Source organism: Hyperolius riggenbachi, chromosome 9 (genome assembly GCF_040937935.1).
Source record: "Hyperolius riggenbachi isolate aHypRig1 chromosome 9, aHypRig1.pri, whole genome shotgun sequence".
Taxonomy (NCBI): Eukaryota; Metazoa; Chordata; class Amphibia; order Anura; family Hyperoliidae; genus Hyperolius; species Hyperolius riggenbachi.
Genome location: NC_090654.1, coordinates 259,328,853 through 259,351,888, shown reverse-complemented (window position 1 = coordinate 259,351,888; position 23,036 = coordinate 259,328,853). Strand labels below are relative to the sequence as shown.

Genomic DNA, 23,036 nt, shown 5'->3' with positions numbered 1-23,036 from the left:
AGAGCTTCATTTTAGTTATCCTATTTTGGGTCCACCACCGTAAAGTTATAGCATCTTTTCAAAACCTTTTTAAGTGATAAAGTAACATTACATATACACATTATGTACGATATGATAGCATTTTGGACATACCACTTATTTTTTATCATAAGAGCATAACTAAAAACTCTATAAATTTATATAGTTAAAATAATAAAAGAAAAAGGAAAAATATATATATTTATAGTACCTATCCTTTGAGAGAATTAGTAAAAAGATTGCTTAATGCTAAGAGCTTTGCTTGAAGACTAATTTTTTATTCGCTATTATAAGTCAACCACTGTAAAGGCAGGTGGGGAGAATTAAAACCTGACCTCACTCAGGTTAAGAAGTCGCTCTCTGTAAACAGAGGCGCTTGGCCCAGATATCGATCTACAGAGTTGTTTTTGCTCAGTTACTGTTTGATTTAGCAGGATTGTGCCTGTGAAACGCATTGCATTGTGGGGTTTTTGAATAAATTCTATTGTTGACCGATTATCAACAGATCTTGTGTCTACTTACTGTGGAGGTACCGTAAGTCCACCACTACCTTCTTTTTAAAATGGATTTCAAACGCTTTTATCCTATTTTGGCACCTCCAATACTGTATCTTATCAAACTATTAAAAGTCATTCACTTTGAAAAAAGTAGAAATCAGGGCCCATATGCAATTTGCATAAACTGTTGAGATTTCTTTTAGGTGAGATTTTCAAACCTTGTCAATAATATCGAAGCAGGTGGTTTCAACGCACGGCACTCAGAGCAAGCAGCGAAACTAGGCGCCACTATAAAAGTAATGCTATAGTGTGCAGACCGCACAAGGGTAATTCAGGGTTTCGGCAATTCCTCTGATTTGCTACAACTCGGAGCGGGAATATAGTATTTAAAACCATTGTGGATTTGAGCAGCATTCTGTGCCCAGCTCACTGGCGGCGTACTAATACGTACGCAATAAAATGCTTTAAAATAAAAAAAAATAAAAGAAAAAGCACCAGCAAGCAATACGCAAAATAATTTTGACAGTACTTTTTCGTCTACTATTCAGAATTTTTTTCTTAATTGAAAAATGCTGAAAATGTATTTTAAACAGAAGATGAAAAAATTCTCTCCAAAGTGAATTGAATAGAGGCTCAGGTCTAATTGTCTAATAATACTTGTTCCAGAAAACATTAAAGTTAGTAGATCAGTATTATAGATAGCACGCCTACAAGGACAAAATGGCAGCCTCCATAGCCCTAGTGACAGATGTTCTTTTAAGGCCTCCCTGCCCGGGTGTTCTGGTACAGGAGTGTATGCACACTGTGGACACCTCCAAATTCATAATCCCATCCTTGCTATAGTAAGAAGACCAGTTTGCTTACTTTTTACAGTTTGTAGGGCTCCATGTGAAAGTTGGAGTCAGGAGTTCATTGGCTCTGTTTGGGGTGATTGGCTCAAACATTACAGCAGGCAGGCCGTCCAATGGCTGGAACCCATAGTTCTGTGGAGCGAAGGGTGGCTTTCTTCCCTCCTTCACACAGGTTTCCACAATCTTCTCCTCATCAGAAACCACAGATTCCAGCTGTTCAGTGTTATCCTGGCCAATCAAAGCAGCCTTAAAGGAAAAGAAAAGTCAGAACAGTTCAATATTGGATGACTTGGTTCTCCATATAAGCCATGTATAATTTATATGGAAAAGAATCACCCATTCAAAATATTCACATTTGTTTGTCCCAGCTGAATTTACTTAGTGCAACTTCTAACAACCAAGTGAAGAATATATTAGCAATAGGTCAATGAGATGTGAATAATTCAAAGTTGATGTAGGATAAGGATTATGCAAATATTGTATGCAAATTAACCCAGATTGAAATTGGACCAACTAAATCTCACCAAAGTGGCATTTGATTGGTCCATATGCAAGCGGCATAATCCTGCATCAACTGAATAATTTGCATCTTATTGACTATACCTAAATAGAAACAGTACAAAATGGTTAACGCCTTGCTGACCCGACGGCTCTGGACGCTTTAAGACCAGAGCCACTTGTGCCCTTTTAAGAGCTGTGACTGGCCACAGCAATCACAGGGTCAAGAGCAAATGAAATTGCCTCCTGACTGACACACAGAAGCTCTGCTGTCAGCGTGACAGCAGAGCGAGCGGGTGCAGCGACGTGGACAGCGGCGGGAATGTTGCATGTGACGGACATGATTGAAATCTACGCCCTGGCAGGAATAATTGCACATAAACAGGGTGTAGATTTTAATCAAGGTCTGGAAGCAGTTAAAGAAGAAAAATAAAAACAGAATAACTGAAATAGATATAAAATCATCCCTGTGTCAGAACTTTTTCAACCCACTTTTTGCTTTAAGTCTTGAAACAAGTCCTTTGTGACACGTTACTATCAACTTTGCAAATCTAGATTGTGGAGTATTTCTCTTTTTTTTGCAGAACCGTTTAAACTCTGAATGGTGGACAGATTTTTTTTCCCCAAATCTTTGTTTTGTTTATCAAAATAAACCACAGGAACAAGGCAGAGTTAACAGGACCATTAAAGAGTCATTAGAACAAAGTAACGATGTAAACATTATCAAAAACATCACAGACCAACCGCTTCCCATCCACAGCACCCATTCCTCTGTCCCAGGTCTCACTGTGCTTTGAGGACCCTATACGATCTACCTTTCAGAAAAAAAAAAATTAAGCCATAGAGGTACAACAAAATCTCCCCAAAGAGCCTTTAAGATCTTCTCAACAATAGAAGGTGGTAAGGGTAAAACCACTCCTAAGCACCTTGATCAGTTGTGATGAGAATTAGTGCACAATAAAGTTTCTCCATACATAAAGTTTTTGGTTATTTTCTCCTTGGCCTGAAGGGTTTTAAAACTTCCATCATGCATATATAGGAAAGTTCCTTATGAACCACAGACAAGTCCAATAGCATAGCGTCAAACCATGTACACGGGCTGACTCTCCAAGCATCAAGTAGGGTTAGATGATAAAGCGGTGGGGCACATGAGAAGGTGTGCATTTGGAGAAACCTCATGGTAATTAAACAGGATAGACGAAAATGCTTCAATTTTATAACATAACCATGTACAATGAATCAAATCAGCCTCCTTAAGCCTAAGAAGGTTGTAGGCTTGAGACGGGACCCTATACTTTATGTCGAAGGCATATTTGGCCCTATGTATGAACAGCAAGTTAGAAGATCTTAATTTCTCAAATGACTTTTCTGCCACAGATTTTTAATAAAGGTTAAAGAGAATCTGTATTGTTAAAAATCGCACAAAAGTAAACATACCAGTGCGTTTGGGGACATCTATTACCCTCTGACACAATTTCGCCGCTCCTCGACGCATTAAAAGTGGTTAAAAACCGTTTTAAAAAGTTTGTTTTTTAAACAAACAAAATGGCCACCAAAACAGGAAGTAGGTTGATGTACAGTATGTCCACACATAGAAAATACATCCATACACAATCAGGCTGTATACAGCCTTCTTTTTGAATCTCAAGAGATCATTTGTGTGTTTCTTTCCCCCTGTTCTCATGCACTGAAGTTTCAGGCTGCTTGTTTCTTCCTGCAAACAGCTTTGCCCTTGTCTGTAATTCTTCAGCATGTGAAAGCCCAGCCAGCTCAGAGGACGATTTATCCATCTTGTAAAAGATAAGAGAGAAGAGAGAAGCTGCTCTAATTCTAAATAACACACAGGCAGTGTGCATAGAGGGGCCTGGAAGGGGGAGTTCATAGCAGAACCACAACACTGAAGAACTTGGCAGCCTTCCAGACACAGGCCGACAAGTCTGACAGGGGAAAGAAACATTGATTTATTACAGAGACAGTGATAGTATAAAGTGCTGCAGTTAGCCAGAACACATTAGAAAAGCTTTTTGAACTTGTAGGATGATAAAAAACAGGATGCAATTTTTGTTACGGAGTCTCTTTAAAGTCTTGGCTCTGACTACACCACGCTAGGACATTCACTTTTTTTCTCAGTCACCCACTGCCTGGTCATTTTGAAGGTATGCTTCAGATCATTGTGATGTTAGGTGACCCTTCATCCAATTGTCACATTTCTGGCAGAGGGAAGGTTTGCCTCTTCAATATGACAGTATTTTGCCCCATCCATTTATAATTTAAACATGTAAAAAGAAAGAAAGCGCCTCTATAGTGCATTAACATAATATTTTAATCCAGGACGCAACAAACAGTACACTATGGCTCAGTGCACACCAAAACTGTTAGCAGGTCCTCAAAACGCTAGAGGTTTTTGAAGCAGATTTCAGAGTGATTCTAGGCATGTTTAGAGGTTTTCTAAACATGCCTAGCGTTTTTGGAGTGTTTTTGTGTAGCAGATTACAAATATTGTTACAGTAAAGCTGTTAGTGAACAGCTACGGTTTCAAAAACACCTGGAAAACCGCTCTGATCTAGCGTTCAGAGCGGTTTGAGCTTTTCCTATACTTTACATTGAGGCAGAAACGCTTCTGCAAATCGCAAAAGTGCTGCAGGAGCCACGTTTGCTAAAAACCGCAAATTGCTGGTGTGCACCATCCCATTGAAATACATTAGCCATGCATTTTCACAGGCGGAAGCGGTTTGAGAAACGCTTCAAAAACCGCTCGGTGTGCACCAGGCCTAACTAGAAGTGTGGATTCATAAGCGTGAGAGGCCGCCTGCATCAACTCCTGCTTCCCAGAATCTGGCCTGGACTTGGGAGCGTTGAAGAAACTCCGGCGTCTGCAGTAGGAGATGAGAGGAACGCTGCCTCTACATGTGGGTGACCGACGTCCCTACCGGTTTCGGCTTAATGCACGCCTTCCTCCCCAGAGTTTCTTCGGCGCTCCCAAGTCCTGGCCAGATTCTGGGAAGCAGGAGTTGATGCAGCTGGCTTCTCACAAGCTTATGAATCCACACTTCTAATAAGTGTACTGTTTGCTGCGTCCTGGATTAAAATCTTATCTTAATGCACTTCAGAGGCACTTTCTTTCTTTTTACATGTTTGCATTATACCTGGAGTCACCCAGTGGAAAAGCTGCATCATAGTGCACAGACTAAGTGGAAATCCAAGAAATTTCTTATATCCATCAAACTGTCAGTATCAGCAGCACAAGATATTCCTCATTCCCATTCTTCAATTATCCTTTAAACCTGACAACTGCCCTCCTCCCTGATGCAGAGAGATACCCCTACAGTAAGATGCTACTGCCTTCATGCATTATGGTAGGTATGGTGTTAAGTGGTGAGCTGTACTGACTTGGCACCAGATATATACCGTTTGGCGTTGAGGCCAATTAGTCTGACCATAAGGGTGTGTACACACTGCCAATTTTGAATGGCCAATTTTAGCACTTCCATGTAGTTATGAGTGAAAACAGATTGGTGAATTTTGCAGTAGAAAGACAAGCGAGGCACCATCCACAATGCTTCGGAGTATTGATTTGCCCACCATCACCAACACAGACAGATTACAATCAGCAAAAGTGTGACAGCCTAACAGTTTTGCGGTACTTCTGCTTCTTCAGAGGCCAACAGTGACTGTTTGCCTCTAAAGAAGCGGAAGTACCGCGAAACAGCTGTTAGGCTGTCACACTTTTGCTGATTGTAATCTGTCTGTGTTGGTGATGGTGGGCAAATCAATACTCCGAAGCATTGTGGATGGTGCCTCGCTTGTCTTTCTACTGCAAAATTCACCAATCTGTTTTCACTCATAACTACATGGAAGTGCTAAAATTGGCCATTCAAAATTGGCAGTGTGTACACACCCTTATGGTCAGACTAATTGGCCTCAACTACTGCAAAATTGGACTGTGTTGTTTATGAGTGCACACCACAGGAGTTACCAACCATCATCCCCATACCCCACAAGTGCATTTGGTGCCGACTATGTGACTTCTTATCCCTTGATAAACAGATTGTGTAGGTAAGCTCTAGTACTACATTAAAGTGCTAAAATCGGCCAATCATTGTCCAACTAAAATTGCATGTGTCTATGCATGCTAACACCTTTTTCCATTTGTGTTTAGAATTTTCAAAGTGCATCTTGACAAAAGGTAAATCAATATTTTTACTGATTAGCTCAAACTGGACATACATAAATGTCCAGTTTGAGTCTTTGTAAAAAAAAAAATTAGGACAAGTCAGTATGTCCTGTCAAGTTCATCCGTAAAAATTAAAGTAAAAACTAGTGTAAAAAAAAAAAAAAAAAAAAAAAAAGATCAAACACTACCTGGTAATCCAGGGTAGTGTATTTGCTCCACCTTGCGGCAGCCCCCCCCCCCCCCCCCCAAAAAAAACACTGATGCTTATTTATCCCTACTAAACACAGACCGCTGCCGAACCCGCAGTAAAATTAAAAAATGGGGGGGAGGGAGTTAGTTAGCTTAGAGACTCAGCTTTTTTTTTAATATGTATGCCATGAAGGTATATTTTTGATATTTTACCAAACAAGGGATTGCAATTATTGACAGGGTACAAAAACACAAAAACAGAAAAAAATAACCTTTATTTCCAAATAATATATTGTCGCCAAATATTGCCCTAGGAACATAATTTAAATATTGTGATAGTCGGGACAAAAGAACAGATAATATGTGTGGGTTTAGGATCATTGCTTATTTTAAAACTATAGGGGATGGAATTGGAAAAATTGTGTATTTTCTCATGTTTTTCCCTAAAAAATGCATAGAAAAGGCCTACGGTAATTTGTGGCAAAAAAATAAAAAAGATAGATCATTTCGGTGTGATATGCAGCAATAAAGTTATGGCCAACTGAAAGGGAGGAGTGCTAAAAGGTGAAAATGGCTCTTGGCAGTAATGGTAAAATAGCCTATAGGCTTAAGTGGTTAATGTGGATGTGTACTGTGCTACTTGAGATTGAGCCAGATAGGACACTTGCGCTGGTCCACAAGGGCAGTACAGTGTGGATAAAGAATGTGCTCAAAAGCACACCTACCTTCCTAACATGTTTCACCATAATTGGCTTTGTCAGAGGATCACTAGTGTGTGCAGTGATAAGGCAGAGCAACCCTCCACTGCATGTGAGCGCTGCTCTGCTCAGAGCTCTGAACTGCAGCAGCACACATGCAGCGACTGTCTTTATGGTGGAGGGTAGCTCTGGCTTATTACTTATTTACACTTTTACTGCCTTTTTGTCTTGTTTACTTCTGTATCTCTATAAAGGTGGTAAGGATGCCCATTGCTGACATGAGAGATTATAGACACAATTTCAGTCTTTATTTCAGCATTTGCATTTGGTGTCCATGAAGTGTAAAACATCCGTGGGCACATGAAGGACACGGAAACATCGAAGATTCAAGATTAGTTTTGCTAAATTACTAACAGAGGTACTTCAGATGCAGCTTCTGAATGTACTGGGCAGACATGTGTACATCACCTGACAGTTCATGGTTACCTTTGACTTTGTTACAGCCTTCTCCTGCATTTTCTTGTTCATCCTTTTCTGAGACTGGTCTGAAACTGAAATATAGGGGGGAAGAAACAAAATAAAGATTAAGAACATTTCAGGTTCCAGATTCTATTGGGCTGTTAGGTGCCTCAAGACTGGTCTCAGACACGCCCCTTTAGGTTTGTACATCTAATTCTAAGCAGAGTGCGATACCACTGCAGTACTTCCCCTGCACCGCACCAATTATATTAGACAGAGGCGCTGGGTGTATTACAGATCGGTAGATGTTATATGCTCCTACCTTATTGCCTGATGAAGTAGGGTCACACCTATGAAAACGTGTTGCACAATTTCTGGAGTGTGTAAAATAAAATTTTAGCCACTGTCAAAATCAACAGTCGCTTGTGTCTGCTTGGAGGAGGTAAGTCCACTGCTGCCTCCTCTATCAATTTTAACCTCCTTAGCGGTAACCCCGAGCTGAGCTCGGGGTAAGCCGCCGCGGAGGATATCTCAGCCCCTGGTGGGGCGATTCCTGTCCTGTAAATTGCTGTACGCGCAGCCAGCACTTTGCTAGCTGCGCGTCCAGCTCGATCGTCCGCACGCAGCGGCGGAAGAGGGGCCCCCCCCGCCAGAGCCCTGCGCAGCCCGGACCAATCAGTCCCGGGCAGCGCAAAGGGCTGGATCGGATGGGTCTGACGTCAGGACATCGGCTGACGTCCATGACTTCATTCCGATCGTCGCCATGGCGACAGGAGAAGCCAAACAGGAGATCGCGTTCGGCGGCGATCGGACTAGAGGGACACATGCGCCCTCTAGTGGTGTTTTATGTAGATACCACTCAGGTAGCTACATGAAACAAAAAAAATTTTTTTATAAAAAAGTGCAATGCAGCCTCCTTGGCGGAAAAATTGAACCGCCAAGGAGGTTAAGCCTTTCATTATAGTTTATTATTTTGCCACCTCTGTTTGCTGTATACTATATATTGCTTTAGTTTATTCAGAGTCATCTTGTTTCACAGCTCAGGAGCCTGTAGGCACAGGCATTGTAGCGCCCTAAATGCTCGTACACACACCGTACTAAAGGGAACGACGGGTCCATCAGACCCTCCCACTGGGCGGGCGGTCCAGCAACAGTACAGCGTGTGTACAGTCAGTCTACAGACTGATAAGGCTGTTGCTGAGCGGATCGTTCATAAACAGCCTTATCAGTCTGCAGACAGACTGTACACACGCTGTACTGTCGCTGGAACGCCCGCCCAGTGGGAGGGTCTGATGGACCAGTTGTTCCCTTTAGTACGGCGTGTGTACGAGCCTTAAACCTCACCCTCCACCACATGACAAACCTCAGTATTTGGAAGCCCCATTAATCCGTACCCACTGCGCAACTGGCTTTCCGCCTGTAACTACGTGCCTGCGGCTGGCGGACTGGAACCGGGTGGTGAGTGACATTGCCCTCCGGCTCTGCTGAGGGAGGGGACATTCAGGAAGGGAGGGGAGCCACCTCTGCCACATAAGGCACCTGCAGGCACGCACCAAGTGTCTTATGGTAAATCCGGCCCTGGTTGAGACATACTTGTCTGGATAAGGAGAAAGACATGGTAATTTCTGGTGCCTCTGCCCTGGCAGGGTATGAGAGCAGTACATGTCTTATTTATTCTGTCCTGATGAAGCACTCCGTACTGAGTGCGAAACAGCTGTAGACGATCTTTTCATGCTTGTCACTCTCTCTCCTGGCTGACTACTGCTTTGGTCCTTTGCATCGTTTTTAATTGGAATAACAATAAAGGCCTGTTTTTACTGGATGTGCCCAGCCGCTTTGTGCCTTTACACTGTCTTTACCTGCTGGAACTTGCTTTTGGCTGTAAGCACTCCGGAGTGTCTTGGGGCCCTGAGTCTTGTGCACCTCCCCCTCTATCCATTGACATGTCTTATTTATTCATTATGACAACATAGAGCAATGGGGATGGTAAGCCAACAATGATTTTGTAACTGCCGTTGCCCATGATTTGGAAACGTATAACTGGTAATAGAGATATTTGATCTCTGCTGACAGCAGAATCTTTGTAAACTAGCAATACAGCTCCATACAGCTCTTAAAAACTTTGGAAGTTTGGCGCAGGATATTACCGATAATCCGTATATCTGTAATATATCTTCATAAACATCCATCTTCTATTCTTACACCAACCTCCTCCCTCTCCACCCCATCACTAACATGCCCCTCTTCACTCCTAACGCTACCCCCCCCCCCAACCACCACCCTAGTGAACGTTTCCCCTCCTAACACTAACCACCCCCTCTCCATGCCTAATTAACGGTAACCTTTTTCACTAAATATAAAATATTGCATTTGGTGAAAAAAAAAATCGTACTGTTAATCGGCACCTTAACACTAACCTCTACCCTCCTCACCCTTAACACTAACCTTCCCCCTCTCCACTCCTAACACTAAACTCCCCCCTCTCCACTCCTAACACTAACCTTCCCCCTCTCCACTCCTAACACTAACCTTCCCCCTCTCCACTCCTAACACTAACCTTCCACCTCTCCACTCCTAACACTAAACTCCCCCCTCTCCACTCCTAACACTAACCTCCCCCCTCTCCACTCCTAACACTAACCTCCCCCCTCTCCACTCCTAACACTAACCTCCCCCCTCTCCACTCCTAACACTAACCTCCCCCCTCTCCACTCCTAACACTAACCTCCCCCTCTCCACTCCTAACACTAACCTCCCCCTCTCCACTCCTAACACTAACCTCCCCCTCTCCACTCCTAACACTAACCTCCCCCTCTCCACTCCTAACACTAATCTCCCCCCCTCTCCACTCCACACTAACCTCCCCCTCTCCACTCCTAACACTAACCTCCCCCTCTCCACTCCTAACACTAACCTCTCCACTCCTAACACTAACCTTCCCACTCTCCACTCCTAACACTAACCTTCACTGATAACACTAACCACCCCCTTCTCTATGCCCAACACTAACCTCTACCCCATGCACTCCCAACACTAACTACCGCCATTAGAGTTCAACTACAGTGTAGCCAAACTCCTGACCGATGTGTTTGTCTCGCTGCTATATGTGTTCAGCTACTGTATAACCAAACTCATTAACAATTGTTTCTGCTGTCCTGCCACTCGGCTAGGTCATTATTGAGTGGTGGTGTTCGAATCTGGGTTCCCTAATTTAGGAAGCCATATAATACCACCTAAAGCACTTTAACACCATTACTTGTGGAGAGAGTCACAGAGTTGCGTTCCAAGTTGCGCTTCACACAAATTTGAAGCTTCCTCCTTCCAAGCCAGAAGGAAAAAGTTTCAAAGTCATGTGAAGGGCAATGCTGAACGCAACTTTTTCACTAGTAATGGCGCTGAAGTTCTTTAGGCGGCACTATCCGGGTTTCCGAATGATGAAACCTGGATTCAAAACAACACGAATGTCGAGCGCCCGTGCTGTTGCCAAAATGTTCGCACAAATGTCCAATGCACAGCGCCCCAATAGCTATACGAGTTTGGCTACCGTGCATCACCCATTTAGAATGCCCTTATTGAACAAGTGAACTCCACAACATTAAACTCAGCATTCCTAGCACTGTGCTGCATGTTTACTTGTACTACCTTTGTTTTCTTTTTCTTCCTTTTTTAAGATTGTGTGGTCACACACAGTGATCCTGTGCACCTAAAACAATGAGAATTATTATTATCATCATCATAATTTTACAGACAGTCCCCTACTCAGAAATTACTTGAGTTACATTTCACAGATACAAAGTTGTCTTCATGTACAATTGTTTTATATTTTTGTTGTTAAACGTTACAGTATAGTATAAACTGTTATGAGTAGACAAGACAAGACTTTGTGCTCAATTGCAGTGTTAGGGAGTCTTGCCCAAGGTATCCTTACTGAATAGGTGCTGAACTTGGCTCTTCCTGTTACTGAACAGGAAGAGCTAATATTCAAACCCCCAGGTCTCCTGTGTCAGAGACAGAGCCCTTAACCAGTACACTCTCCAGCCACTGTAGGTTAAAACACTTTAAAACCACATAGAAAACAAACAAAAACATTGTTTATACTGTATGTCCAAATCCATGTTTCACCATATTTAACACAGAACTCAACTTACTAACAAATTCAACTTACAATCTCCTGGAATGGAACCTGTTTGTAAGTAAGGGACTGCCTTTTTCATCTTATAGTGAACCTGAGATGGCTCACTAGTGCCAATTTATACTTACCTGGGGTTTCCTCCAGCCCCATAAGCACCATGGCTTCCCTCGCCGTCCTCCTCGGCCCCTCTGTTAAGCCGATGTGACTCACAATAATCCAGGCTGTTGTGGTCTTCTGCGCATGCGCGGCTCAGCCACGCACTCCTTGGTGCGCTCTCGTCCCCTGGAGCGTTCTGGTGTGTGGGTGTGCGCTCGGCCGAGTCGCGCATGCGCAGAAGCCCTCGACTGGTGAGACTGAGTCGTAGCCTCAGAACTCTGTACATCGCTGCGGAAGATGTCAGCGCTATATAAATACTAATTATTAATAATAATTTAAAAAAAGTGTGCTTGAAGGGAAAGAAATGCCTCAAATGAATACTTATCTCAGTAAATGTAAACTTCTGGATAATTCAGAGGATTCACCCTCGCCACCACTGATCCAGCGATGGTCCCTCTGAACCCCTTCTACATTTAGAGAGCTTAGCCTGCCTAATTCCCACTCATCTGTGACTAATCACAAGTTGTAATTTGATATCACAGCTATATCAGCTGGCTGCCTCGGCAGAGCAGCTAATTTGTAAACACAGGTTTTCAACCCTATGTCTGCTTCCATGAAAGCAGGACATAGACACGCTGCAGATTTATTACAGGATTTGTATCAGCGGTAACAAAAATGTTTTTCTTTAAAGGTTATCGAGCTGTTGCTTATTGTTTAGCGCAGAGAGGAAGTTCTGAGCTCAGGTCCGCTTTAAAGGGGACTCAGAGCTCAGGAAAATAAAAAGATGTATACATACCTGGGGCTTCCTCCAGCCCCATACGCTCAGATCGCTCCCACACCGCCGTCCTCAGTCTTCTGCAGCGCTGGTACCGGGTCCTCGCACTACCGTCAGTCGGGCCAGTCTACGCAGGAGAAGTGCGCCCTCTACCAGAGCCGGCGCTACTATAGAGGCAAAAGGGGCAAATGCCCCAGGGCCTCTGACCTCGGCTGCTTGGAACATGGCATACGTAGCTTTGTGGGACATTCTTGGGCGACACTTATTTTCTTTACTGCTTGATTCTGCTGGTATGTCTCTGTTCTGGTCCAAGGGGGGTGTCCACCAACAAATCTCTGCAGAGGGGCCTGATGTAGTCACACCCCTACCCAGCTGCCTTGTAATAACTCACCTGTCCCTGCAGCAGCTCCATCCTGTACTCCCTTCTTCAGCCATGCTGCCTGCCTCTATGACCCTGTGCATGTTATTTACACGTAACATGTGCCGGATGGAGGAGACACGGGCAGCAGGGCTGAAGGCAAAGCACAGGATGGAGAAGATGATACAGGTGAGTTATTACAAGGCAGCTGAGCTACACAATGTGCGGGGGTCATGGGAAAAGTCTATGCGAGACCACGAGGGGCAGCAGTCGGATCGGGGGCTGACTTCGCTGGGGAAGGGGGGGTATGTAGGGGGGCCCCCAAGTTACTTTTGCCCCAGGGCCCCCGTGTGGCTTAAACCGGCCCTGCCCTCTACGTATCACTACAGCAGCTGCAGCACCTCTCTTACGACAGACTGGCTCCGACTGATGGAAATGCGGGGACCCGGTACGGTAAATCTTTATTTTCCTGAGCTCTGGTACACTAAGTTCTCTTAAAATCTTTTTAGCCTAAGCCAGATACAGCCCACCCAGTATTTAGATCATACCTTTTTCATTGGTTTTATTTTCTGGGCTTGCTGGGAAGTGGTCGGCTGAGGAATAAAAAGGTTTTCCGCCTTGTATCGGCCGCATTTGAAGACCGGTTTTGTTTTTTCTTTTTCGCGCAGTTCCTTAAGTCTCCTGACTTCCTTTTCCTCCTTGTATTTCTGCAGCAATGCCCGACGTTCTTTAGCTTTTACCGTCTCCTTGTAGGCAAGGACTACTGCAGTAAACAGAAATTATAGTCACCTCTACAACATACTTTAGACACTGAACGGGCTGTTGAATTGATAGAACGAGAGTAACGAACATTCCGCACAGATCACCTGCCAGAATTAAGGAGGTCACCACCAGGGATACATTTCAGAAGGTAAATCAGGAAGAGGAGAGATTTTACAATGAGCAAACACCGATTAAGGCTCAGTGCACACCAAAACCGCTAGCAGATCCACAAAACGCTAGCAGTTTTGGGTACGGATGACAGAGATTTGGGCCAGTGCACACCAAGCGGATTTGGATGCGATCCGCCGGCCGCATGCGCCTGAGCATCCGCTTGGCTAATGTAATTGAATGGGATGGTGCGCACCAGCGGTTTGAGGTTTTTAGCAAACCGCAAACGTGCAGCAAGAGGCACGTTTGCGGTTTGCAAAAAACCTCAAACGTGCCTCTTGTGCATCATCCCATTCAATTACATTAGCCAAGCAGATTTTCAGGCGGATGCGGCCGGCGGATCCGCTCGGTGTGCACTGGGCCTTAATGATCAATAAATGAATATTGTATGAAATAAGCAATTTTATTCACCTTCCAATTATTGGTCTAACTAGACGAATGTCACTGTGGCTGCGCGCGTCCTCGCTCGCGTCTCTTACTGCGCAGGTTTTCTCGTACTGTGCAGTAAGCTCCTAGAGATTCGAGTTTAATTCCATATATGCCAAAATAAGTAGCCTAGGTAAAGTTACTGATAAGCACGGTGGCATAGTGGTAACCGCTCTCGCCTTGCAGCGCTGGGTCCCCGGTTCGAATCCTAGCCAGGGGACTATCTGCACAGAGTTTGTATGTTCTCCCCATGCCAGATAAGTTAATTGGCTTCCCCCTAAATTGGCCCTCGATTAGGATACACACATAGACATCTGACTATGGTAGGAGTTAGATTGTCAGCCCCTCTGAGGAACAGTTAAAGGGACTCCGAGCAGTGCAGAAACTATGGAAAGATGCACATCATTTTAAAGCTCTCTTTCTCCTCTTTCCAATGATATATAAATCACTGCCCTACGCCTTTTAGTTTTCGCTATTTTCGCGATTGAAATTGCCGCGGCCGCGATTTCGATCGCGAAAATAGAGAAAACTAAAAGGCGTAGGGCAACGATTTAGGTGTCGTCAGAAAGAGGAGAAAGAGAGCTTTAAAATGATATCCATCAAGCCATAGTTATATTGTATTACACAGGGCGACTTTTTGTCAAAGTCAGCAGCTGCATTCAGCAGAATGGAGCTGCTGACACTGGGGAAAGTGTCGCCCTGTGTAATACAATATAACTATGGCTTGATGGATATCATTTTAAAGCTCTCTTTCTCCTCTTTCTGACGACACCTAAATCGTTGCCCTACGCCTTTTAGTTTTCTCTATTTTCGCGATCGAAATCGCGGCCATTTCAATCGCGAAAATATCGAAAACTAAAAGACGTATGGTGGTGGTTTATATATCATTGGAAAGAGAAAGAGAGCTTTAAAATGATATGCATCTTTCCATAGTTTCTGCACTGCTCGGAGTCCCTTTAAGCGACAAGACAATATACTCTGTACAGCGCTAATAATAAGATACACAAGTGTCACAACTTACCTGCTTGATTTATGGATTTGCCCTCATCCTCCTCTTCCGGCACCGTCAAGTCGTGCTCTCTCACCCCAGAAATGTTGATGTCCACCAGGCCCAGCCCCCGGCTCCTCCGGAACTCCTTATGCCGGTTCTCCTTCTGCGATATGGATTTCCGTCTGGCCACTTTTGCTCTTATGAGATCGACGCTGGCATCCTTTTTATATCTGTCGGCAAACCTAGACTGGATATCCATGGCTGCCCGTACTCCGCTAGGAGAGAAAGTGTGGATTTCAAAACTTAACATACATCAAATCAGAAACCACATGCATTTAGTAATAGGAATACAAAGCAATACAAAAGTCAAAAATAGATATACATAACGAAAGTAACATTTTGATTGCGGTTTCATCATTTTTAAATAAAGATAGAACATCGAATAAAGAAAGCAATCCAGCAAACAGCAAAATCAAATGTTTAATGCATACAGTTGCTATATATTTCTTGGCTGGGACAATTATTTGTGATGGTTTTAGGTGGATGTCTAGTGTCAGTACAGGTGTGAAATCTACTCAGCAGCAGTAAAAAAGGCTTGGTGTTTCTTTAACAAATTCACAGCATCAGAACTTTATTTTTCTTATCCAAGCCTCATTTTTGGCTGCATAGAAGCTAAGCTCCACCCCATCAAAGAAACTGCCCAGGCATTTTTCCCCCTGATACTGTGCAAAGCTATGATGGGATTTCTGATGTTTTCATTGCCTAGCAGCTGGGAGGGGTGATCAGGACACAGGAAAGTTGGAACTGTGTCTCATGCTCCCTGTCACCTCCTTTCAACCAAATAGATGGCTGCCCCCATGAGATCACAAACATTTGCCTGTTCTTTTAAAACAGTGTGGGTTATATTACCTATCTATTTTAATTAACATAACTAATGTAACTTAATGACAGTATGTTGGTTCAGGCTGAAGTTCCTCTTTAAGGACCACAGGCTTACACCCCCCTAGTGGCCAGGCTATTTTTTTTTTTTTTTTTTTTTTACAAATAAGCACACTGCAGCTTTAAGGCTTTGCTGCACGGCCATACAACTTAGCACACAAATTAATTTTGCCTCCTTTTGTTGCCACCAACAGTGCTTTCTGTTGGTGGCATCTGATCACTGCTGCCAAGTTTTTTTTGTTTATTTTAACTTTTATATATTAAAAAAAGCTTACTTTTCCTTTTAATATATTCCTCCTCCCTCCGACAGCCAATCCCTGCGATCGTCATAATCATCAGCCTATGAGAGCGATCGCTTTCTCTGAGTCTCCAGTGGACAGCAGAGTGACGGGGCTGTCCCCAGTACAGCGCTGCAGTAGATTGCAGCGCTGTACAATGTAAATAAATGGTGGTTTTATCCTGTAGTAGTCTGCCAACAACGATCGTGGCTGGCAGACTTTTCAAACGGGGATGCGAGCGCATCCGCACACGCGATCCTCACTAATGTGCAGCTACAGGACTTGACGCCAATCGGCATTAGGCGGTCCTGTAGCTGCCACCCTCCCGCTGCCAATCGCTGTTAGGTGGTTAGGAGGGGGTTAATGTCATTTAATGATTTAAAGAGGAACTGTAACGACAAAACGGCCCCTGGGGGGGTACTCACCTCGGGTGGGGGAAGCCTCAGGATCCTAATGAGGCTTCCCACGCCGTCCTGCGTCCCTCGGGGGTCTCGCTGTAGCCCTCCGTACAGCCGTGAAGCAATATTTACCTTCCTGGCTCCTGCGCAGGCGCTCTGATGCCTCTCGGCGCCGAAGTAGGCGGAAATACCCGATCACCGTCGGGTCTGCTCTACTGCGCAGGCGCAAGTTTCCGGCGCCTGCGCAGTAGAGCGGACCCGACGGAGATCGGGTATTTCCGTGCAGAAAGTCGCCACAGCGCCCCCGCTGGAGCCAGCAAAGGTAAATATTGAACTGACAGTCGGCACAGTCGCCGGCTGTTCGGAGGGCTGCGGCGAGACCCCCGTGGGACAGAGGACGGTGTGGGAAGCCTCATTAGGATCCGGAGGCTTCCCCCACCCGAGGTGAGTACCCCCCAGGGGATCTTTTTAATGTTACAGAGTCTCTTTAAGCTGCAAGCTGTTGAGCTTAAAGTTATCCTGTAAAAACAAAACTCTCCCCTAGGGGGTACTCACCACAGGAGGGAGAAGCCTCTGGATCCTAAAGAGGCTTCCCCTGTCCTCTCAAATCTTGCATGGGACCCACAAAGCGTAGCCTCTATGCTCATGCACAATAGCTCCATCCCGATTGGGCACTGGTGGAAATAGCTGAGCCCAATCGGGTTTGTGGTATTGCGCTGATGGCTCGCGCCTGCGCAGTCATGCAGACCCGATCCAGCCCGGTGTTTTCTGAAGAAAGCCAAGCGGGACAACGCGATTGCACCTGCAAGCCAAATTTCAGGGGTCCCTGTGAGGGATGGAGTAGGACGGGAAGCCTCTTTAGGAACCAGAGGCTTCCCCCTTCCGAGATGAGTACCCCATAGGGGCATTTTTTTGTTTGTTACAGGTGCACTTTAAGCATGGGTAGCTTTACATGGAGTATTAGCCACACACAACATATGGAGTAGGGAGGGTGGGGATTACTCAGCCCAGCCCAGGACAGTTGGTTCCTTTCCAGCACACTGCTATCAATCCCACCCATCTTTGCAAACGTCTGCTATTACCTGCTGTGCAGGTTTTTGGAGTTCATTTTCTAGGATAAGGATAATTCTTACTAGCACATTTTACTTTTTTTTTTCCATGTGGTGTGTCGGCAATTTACCAAGGCTGAACCAAAGAGGAGAGATTAAAGGGAACCTAAACTTAGGATATGGATTTTTCCTTTAACCACTTAAGGACCAGCGGACTCTGGGCACTTAAGGACCAGAGACCGCTGGTCCAATCCCAACAGAATCCCGACGAATCGCAGCACATACCCGTCGCAACCGCCGTCATCGCCGCTCGCCGGGACCCCCAGGACATAGACTCTGCCTGTCTCTATGACGGCAGAGTCCTGTGAGCCGGTCAGGAGCCGCTTTCATTGGCTCCTGACCCTGTTTTTCAATGTAAGCCAATGGGAACGGCTTACATTGAATGAACAGGGCGTAGATTTCAATCACTGCGGTCCTTAAATGGTTAAAAATAATACCAGTTGCCTGACTCTCCTGCTGATTCTGTGTCTCTAATACTTTCAGCCACAGCCCCTCAACAAGCATGTAGATCAGGTTTTCTGACTGAAGTCAGACTGGATTAGCTGCATGCTTGTTTCAGGTGTGTGATTTATCCACTACTGCAGCCAAAGAGATCAGCAGGACTGCCAGGAAACTGGTATTGTTTAAAAGGAAACATCCATATCCCATTCTCTCTCAGTTAAGGTTCCCTTTAAAGCAGCAGTCTGCCAGAGAGGCAGGTGTAGCCATACACCCCACAAGTGAGATGAGCCGGTGAGGTCCCAGGATCTGGTGAGCTGCCAACGAAGATGGGATGCATGGAGACGTGCTATCCCTGTAGTGAAGGTGAACCAGGACTGGCACAAGAGACTTTACTGCCTACTATTGTACTCCGTGGTGGGCAAAGCCATTTACAGAGTACATAGTCATGTTACTGACTGTCCTCAGAGGGAGTACATTTAAAATCAGCGCCGGTAAACATGGGCACAGGATACAGCCGGTATATGGCTGATCCTGCTTCTGCACAAGTCCAGGCTGTGTTAATTAGTATCCCCCCATCCCTCCCCCCCCCCCCCAGGCCGCCATGGATAGTGGGGTAATGAAATCATTCGGCTTCCAGCAGTTGCTGGAAGCCGAATTATTGTATTTTTTAAGCAACCTCGGCTCCGTCCTCTGACGGCTCCGACGTTACTCACTGGGCGCCGCTATAGACTGATTATAGTCTATGGCGGCGCTGGCTGCGCCCAAATCTAGCAGCGCCGAAAAGCACTGCTCCGCTCAGAGGAGCTCACACTCTAATCCTCCCATAGTCAAAGTCTAATGTCCTACCTTATTATTATTATTATTATTATTATGTATTTATATAGCACTGACATTTTCTGCAGCACACTACAGAGTTCATAGTCATGTGTCACTATGGTAGGGATCAGATTCTGAGGGACAGTTAAGTGACAAGACAATACTGTACAGCCCTGTGGAAGATGGCATACCTCCCAACTTTTTGAAATGAGAAAGAGAGACCCTTAAGCCACACCCCTGCCACACCCATAATCACACCCTTAGTCACGCATACCATAAAGATTTCATGAGAAAAATATGTTGTTTTATAATTCAATCCACACTGGTCCTTTCTATCCTGGTTCATTTTCCTTCATAGTAACATTTTAAAAATTAGTAATATGTCAATTTAAAGGATGGGAATAAAGTTTAGAGTCAAACAAATTTTAATAAAGAAATATATACATTTACATAGAAAGAGGGACAAAGCCCTGAAAGAGGGACAAAGCCCTGAAAGAGGGACAAATAAGGAGGAAAGAGGGACAGGGCTCCCAAAGAGGGACTGTCCGTCCAAAAGAGGGACAGTTGGGAGCAATGAGATGGTGCTATATAAATACAAACTATACACAAACCAGGAGGATAATCTGTGCTTGACTGTACTGCCCCACAGGGCCCTTGTGCAGCTACACTGATGTATGTGCAATACTGATTGAACTTACATGGCAAGAGCACTACACTAACAAACCATAAAATCATTGTAAGGAACAGCTCTAATGTTTTAAATGATATAATAATAAATTACAACACAGGAAAGATGGGGGGGAGAGACCAAACATGCAGGCAAGTGTGGCTCCATTTACAGGTTAGGTTGTTGGGTGGGGTGAAAAGTGCTAACTATTGTAATCAGTAAAACTCTTATAAGTATTTATTTGCTAGCAGAGGCCAGGAGAGACATATATGTATAATATACAGACGGTGCTTTATAGGGGTTGATGTATTTGACCATATCTGGCTAACAGGACCAAAAATGTTTAAAACCATGTTGATTGCACTACACACAAAATAAATGCTAAACACTTACATTTACATTCTCTGGAAATGACCAGAGAGGGCGTTTTTCCACATGACATTTATAGTCCTATTGGCAGCGTTACCCGGAAGTGAGGGTGAATGGCGTGCGATCCAACATTCGACTCATGGTGGAACGCAGATGTGTAACCCGGAAGATCAGGTGTCTAGCGGTATCTGATTGGCTGCTGTGCACCTTCTGCCGGTGTTGTGTCTGATTGCGCTGCTGCACATGCGCAGTATCAAAATCGTATAGAGTTACACAGACAGCTTTCTTCCATGGTGGTTTAGCACAGGCGCAGATGCAGTAGTTGTAAGCTGCCCGAGCTGCACAGGCTGGCTGAGGGTGCAGTGCTTCCTGTTCCACTGTTATTGGCTGGCTGCAGAGTGCTTCCTGTGTCTTGGGGGAGGTCACTGGTGACTGGAATGATGGATGTTTCACTGTGTTCCTCGCTGCTGGATAAATCCTACTGACTAACCTGCAGCTTTTTAGAATATTTGCTGGCAGCTTAGGGGTTAAAGACATCGGATGCAACAATTCCCTCCTGGAAGCAGCCGTCCAGCCTGGCTGGGCTGGGGGTGCCCTCTGGTGCTGCTAGAGAGCAGACTGCGACAGACTATGCTGTACATCATTTCTGTACTAATATATGCTGCATAATGTGTGTACTGTGCATGTCTGTCCCTGTGGTGGTCTCACTGACAGTCACCATCTTACCCCCCCCCCCCCCCTCCCCCCATGACAGTCTGTCATCAAACACAATTACTGACACATGGATACTCCTGCCTAATGTGAGCACTATGTGTACTGTGCATGTCTGTCCCTGTGGTGGTATTCCTGACATTCACCATTATAACTCATCCCCCCCCCCAGCCTGTCATCAAACACAATTACATATGGAGAGCCCTCTATACTGTGTTGCACATCATTGCTGACAGTCCTTGTGTACCTCTGTCATTTCATACCCTTACTGGCACATGTAGACCCCTCTATCTTTTTTGTCATTATACATCCTTACTAACGCATCAGTCACATCAACCGTTTGTCACCATATATGCCTATTGACACATGGAGACTCCCTCCACTTCTGTCTGCCATTGTGCATTTGAACTGTCACGGGGGAGATCCCTCTGTACCTAGGTCTGTTATCTTTACTGACTCGTGCAGATCACCTGTACCGTTCTTTTGTCATTATACATGCCTACTGACTTATAGAAACCCTCTGTATTTCTATCTGTCATCATATGTCATTAATGCCACGTGAAGACCCCTTTATTTCTGTCTATGTACTTTTAAAATGACATGCGAAAACCCCCTCTACCTCTGTCTGTCACCATACATCTTTACTGACATATGAAGACCCCTGTGTACTTCTATTTGTAATTTTTCATTCTCACTGACACATGGACACCCCTCTGTACTTCTGTCACCATAGATCATCACTGACAAATTGCGATCTCACTATAGCAGTTTGTGTTATTGTATTTCTTTAGTGACGTGACAATCCCATGTCCCTGTTAGGACTGAAGTAACAATTGTACACCTTGTTCTGCAGACTGTGGCTTTCACCTCACATTTAAGACAGCAATGCAGCTTACAGTCACCTGTCCTCCGGCGCTCTCTTCCTGTGTCCTGTCTTCATCCCCACCGGTGCACCTGTTCCCCCTGAGCTAACAGCATGGATGTGGCTATGTAACTGCCACTGGAGAACATGTAGCCAGCTGGGATGGATAGAGGACACACGAGGTATCACACCGGTGGACAGGTGAGTGTAAGCTCCGGTGCCAACCAGAGATGCTCAACTACGAATTCGGGTGAAATCCGGATAGTTGTTATCCGGATTTCACCCAGTTATGATTGACAGCGGCGCTTCACGCTTGCGGTAGCGATTCGGCCGGAACCCCCCACAGAATTTGCGGCGGAAGCTCATGGGATTCGCCTGCGATCCCGCCCACCCGCTCAGTGCCGGCCTGCGTCTCGCAGACGCACGCCGCAAAAGTGGAAACGAGGCCTGAGACACACTTTTTCTCCCCCAAAAATGGGGAGAAAAAGTTCCATCAGGGAGTCCCCAACTTTCCTGCCTGTGTGTGCCTGCCACTGCATGCCTCACTCTCTCCCTCGTGTCTCTGCAAACCCCCCCCCCACAAAGCGGAGTAAACTATACTGGGGACACCTATACTTGGCTACCTATACTGGGGACACTCACACTCACAATTAGTGTGCTGATCGATCGTGTATCAAAAATTGTGAGTCGACTCATAATTGCAATTTGGGGTAGAAATCGAGCAAACCAATCTTTACTAAAATCGATCAGGCCTACTATCCACTGCACTTTTTGTCATACCCCTGGTCCATTATTAGACTTCATCTCTTTAAAGGACCTACGAGGCGAAAAACAAAAAAAGTTAAATGCCTATTGTGTTTTATCATCCCTGGGGGACGCCATCCACCCCTCCTCCCCCCCCCCCCCCCCAAACCCCCGCCCCTTCTCATTTTGCCGTGTTTTGTTTTTTTTCTTAACTCCCAGACTCCAGGGGGGGACCCGATCCCTCGGGTCATCTTCAGTTTCCCCAATTAAGATGGCCGCCAGGTCCTGCTGCGGCTGCGCAGTTCTCATAGCCACAAATGCGGCGCACAGCTCTGAGTCCTCGTCCTGTCCTCGTTCCCAGCGGTCTCGTGTACGTAAAGCACGCGAGACAGCTGAGATTGAGGACAGGACTGGAGGAGGACACAGAGCTGTGCAGCCGCACTTGCGACGATGAGAACTGCACAGCCGCGGCAGAACCTGGTGGCCATCTTTATTGGGGCAGCTGAAGACGACGCGAGGGATCAGGTCGGGACCCTGCCAGGAGCCTGGGAGTTACAAAAAAAAAGACATGGCGGAATGAAATGGGGGGCGCAGATGGCGTCCCCTAAGG

At 45.3% G+C, this 23,036-nt stretch overlaps 1 protein-coding gene across 2 annotated transcripts in view; it reads right to left on the bottom strand.

Moving 5' to 3' along the window:
* The window catches only part of LOC137533173 (disks large-associated protein 5-like), a 63,580-nt gene extending 43,214 nt beyond the window's left edge, over positions 1 to 20,366 (bottom strand). The window contains exons 1-6 of one of the 2 annotated variants that reach the window (XM_068254405.1): positions 20,134 to 20,366; positions 15,123 to 15,367; positions 13,294 to 13,508; positions 11,027 to 11,087; positions 7,412 to 7,476; positions 1,380 to 1,612 (exon numbers count right to left, since the gene is read on the bottom strand). In XM_068254405.1, coding sequence (XP_068110506.1) covers positions 1,380 to 1,612; positions 7,412 to 7,476; positions 11,027 to 11,087; positions 13,294 to 13,508; positions 15,123 to 15,351 — 803 coding nt within the window. In that variant the 5' untranslated portion in view covers positions 15,352 to 15,367; positions 20,134 to 20,366. The remainder of the gene's footprint in view (positions 1 to 1,379; positions 1,613 to 7,411; positions 7,477 to 11,026; positions 11,088 to 13,293; positions 13,509 to 15,122; positions 15,368 to 20,133) is intronic. The other variant, XM_068254406.1, reaches the window with a different exon arrangement.
* Between the last annotated feature and the right edge of the window lie 2,670 nt (positions 20,367 to 23,036).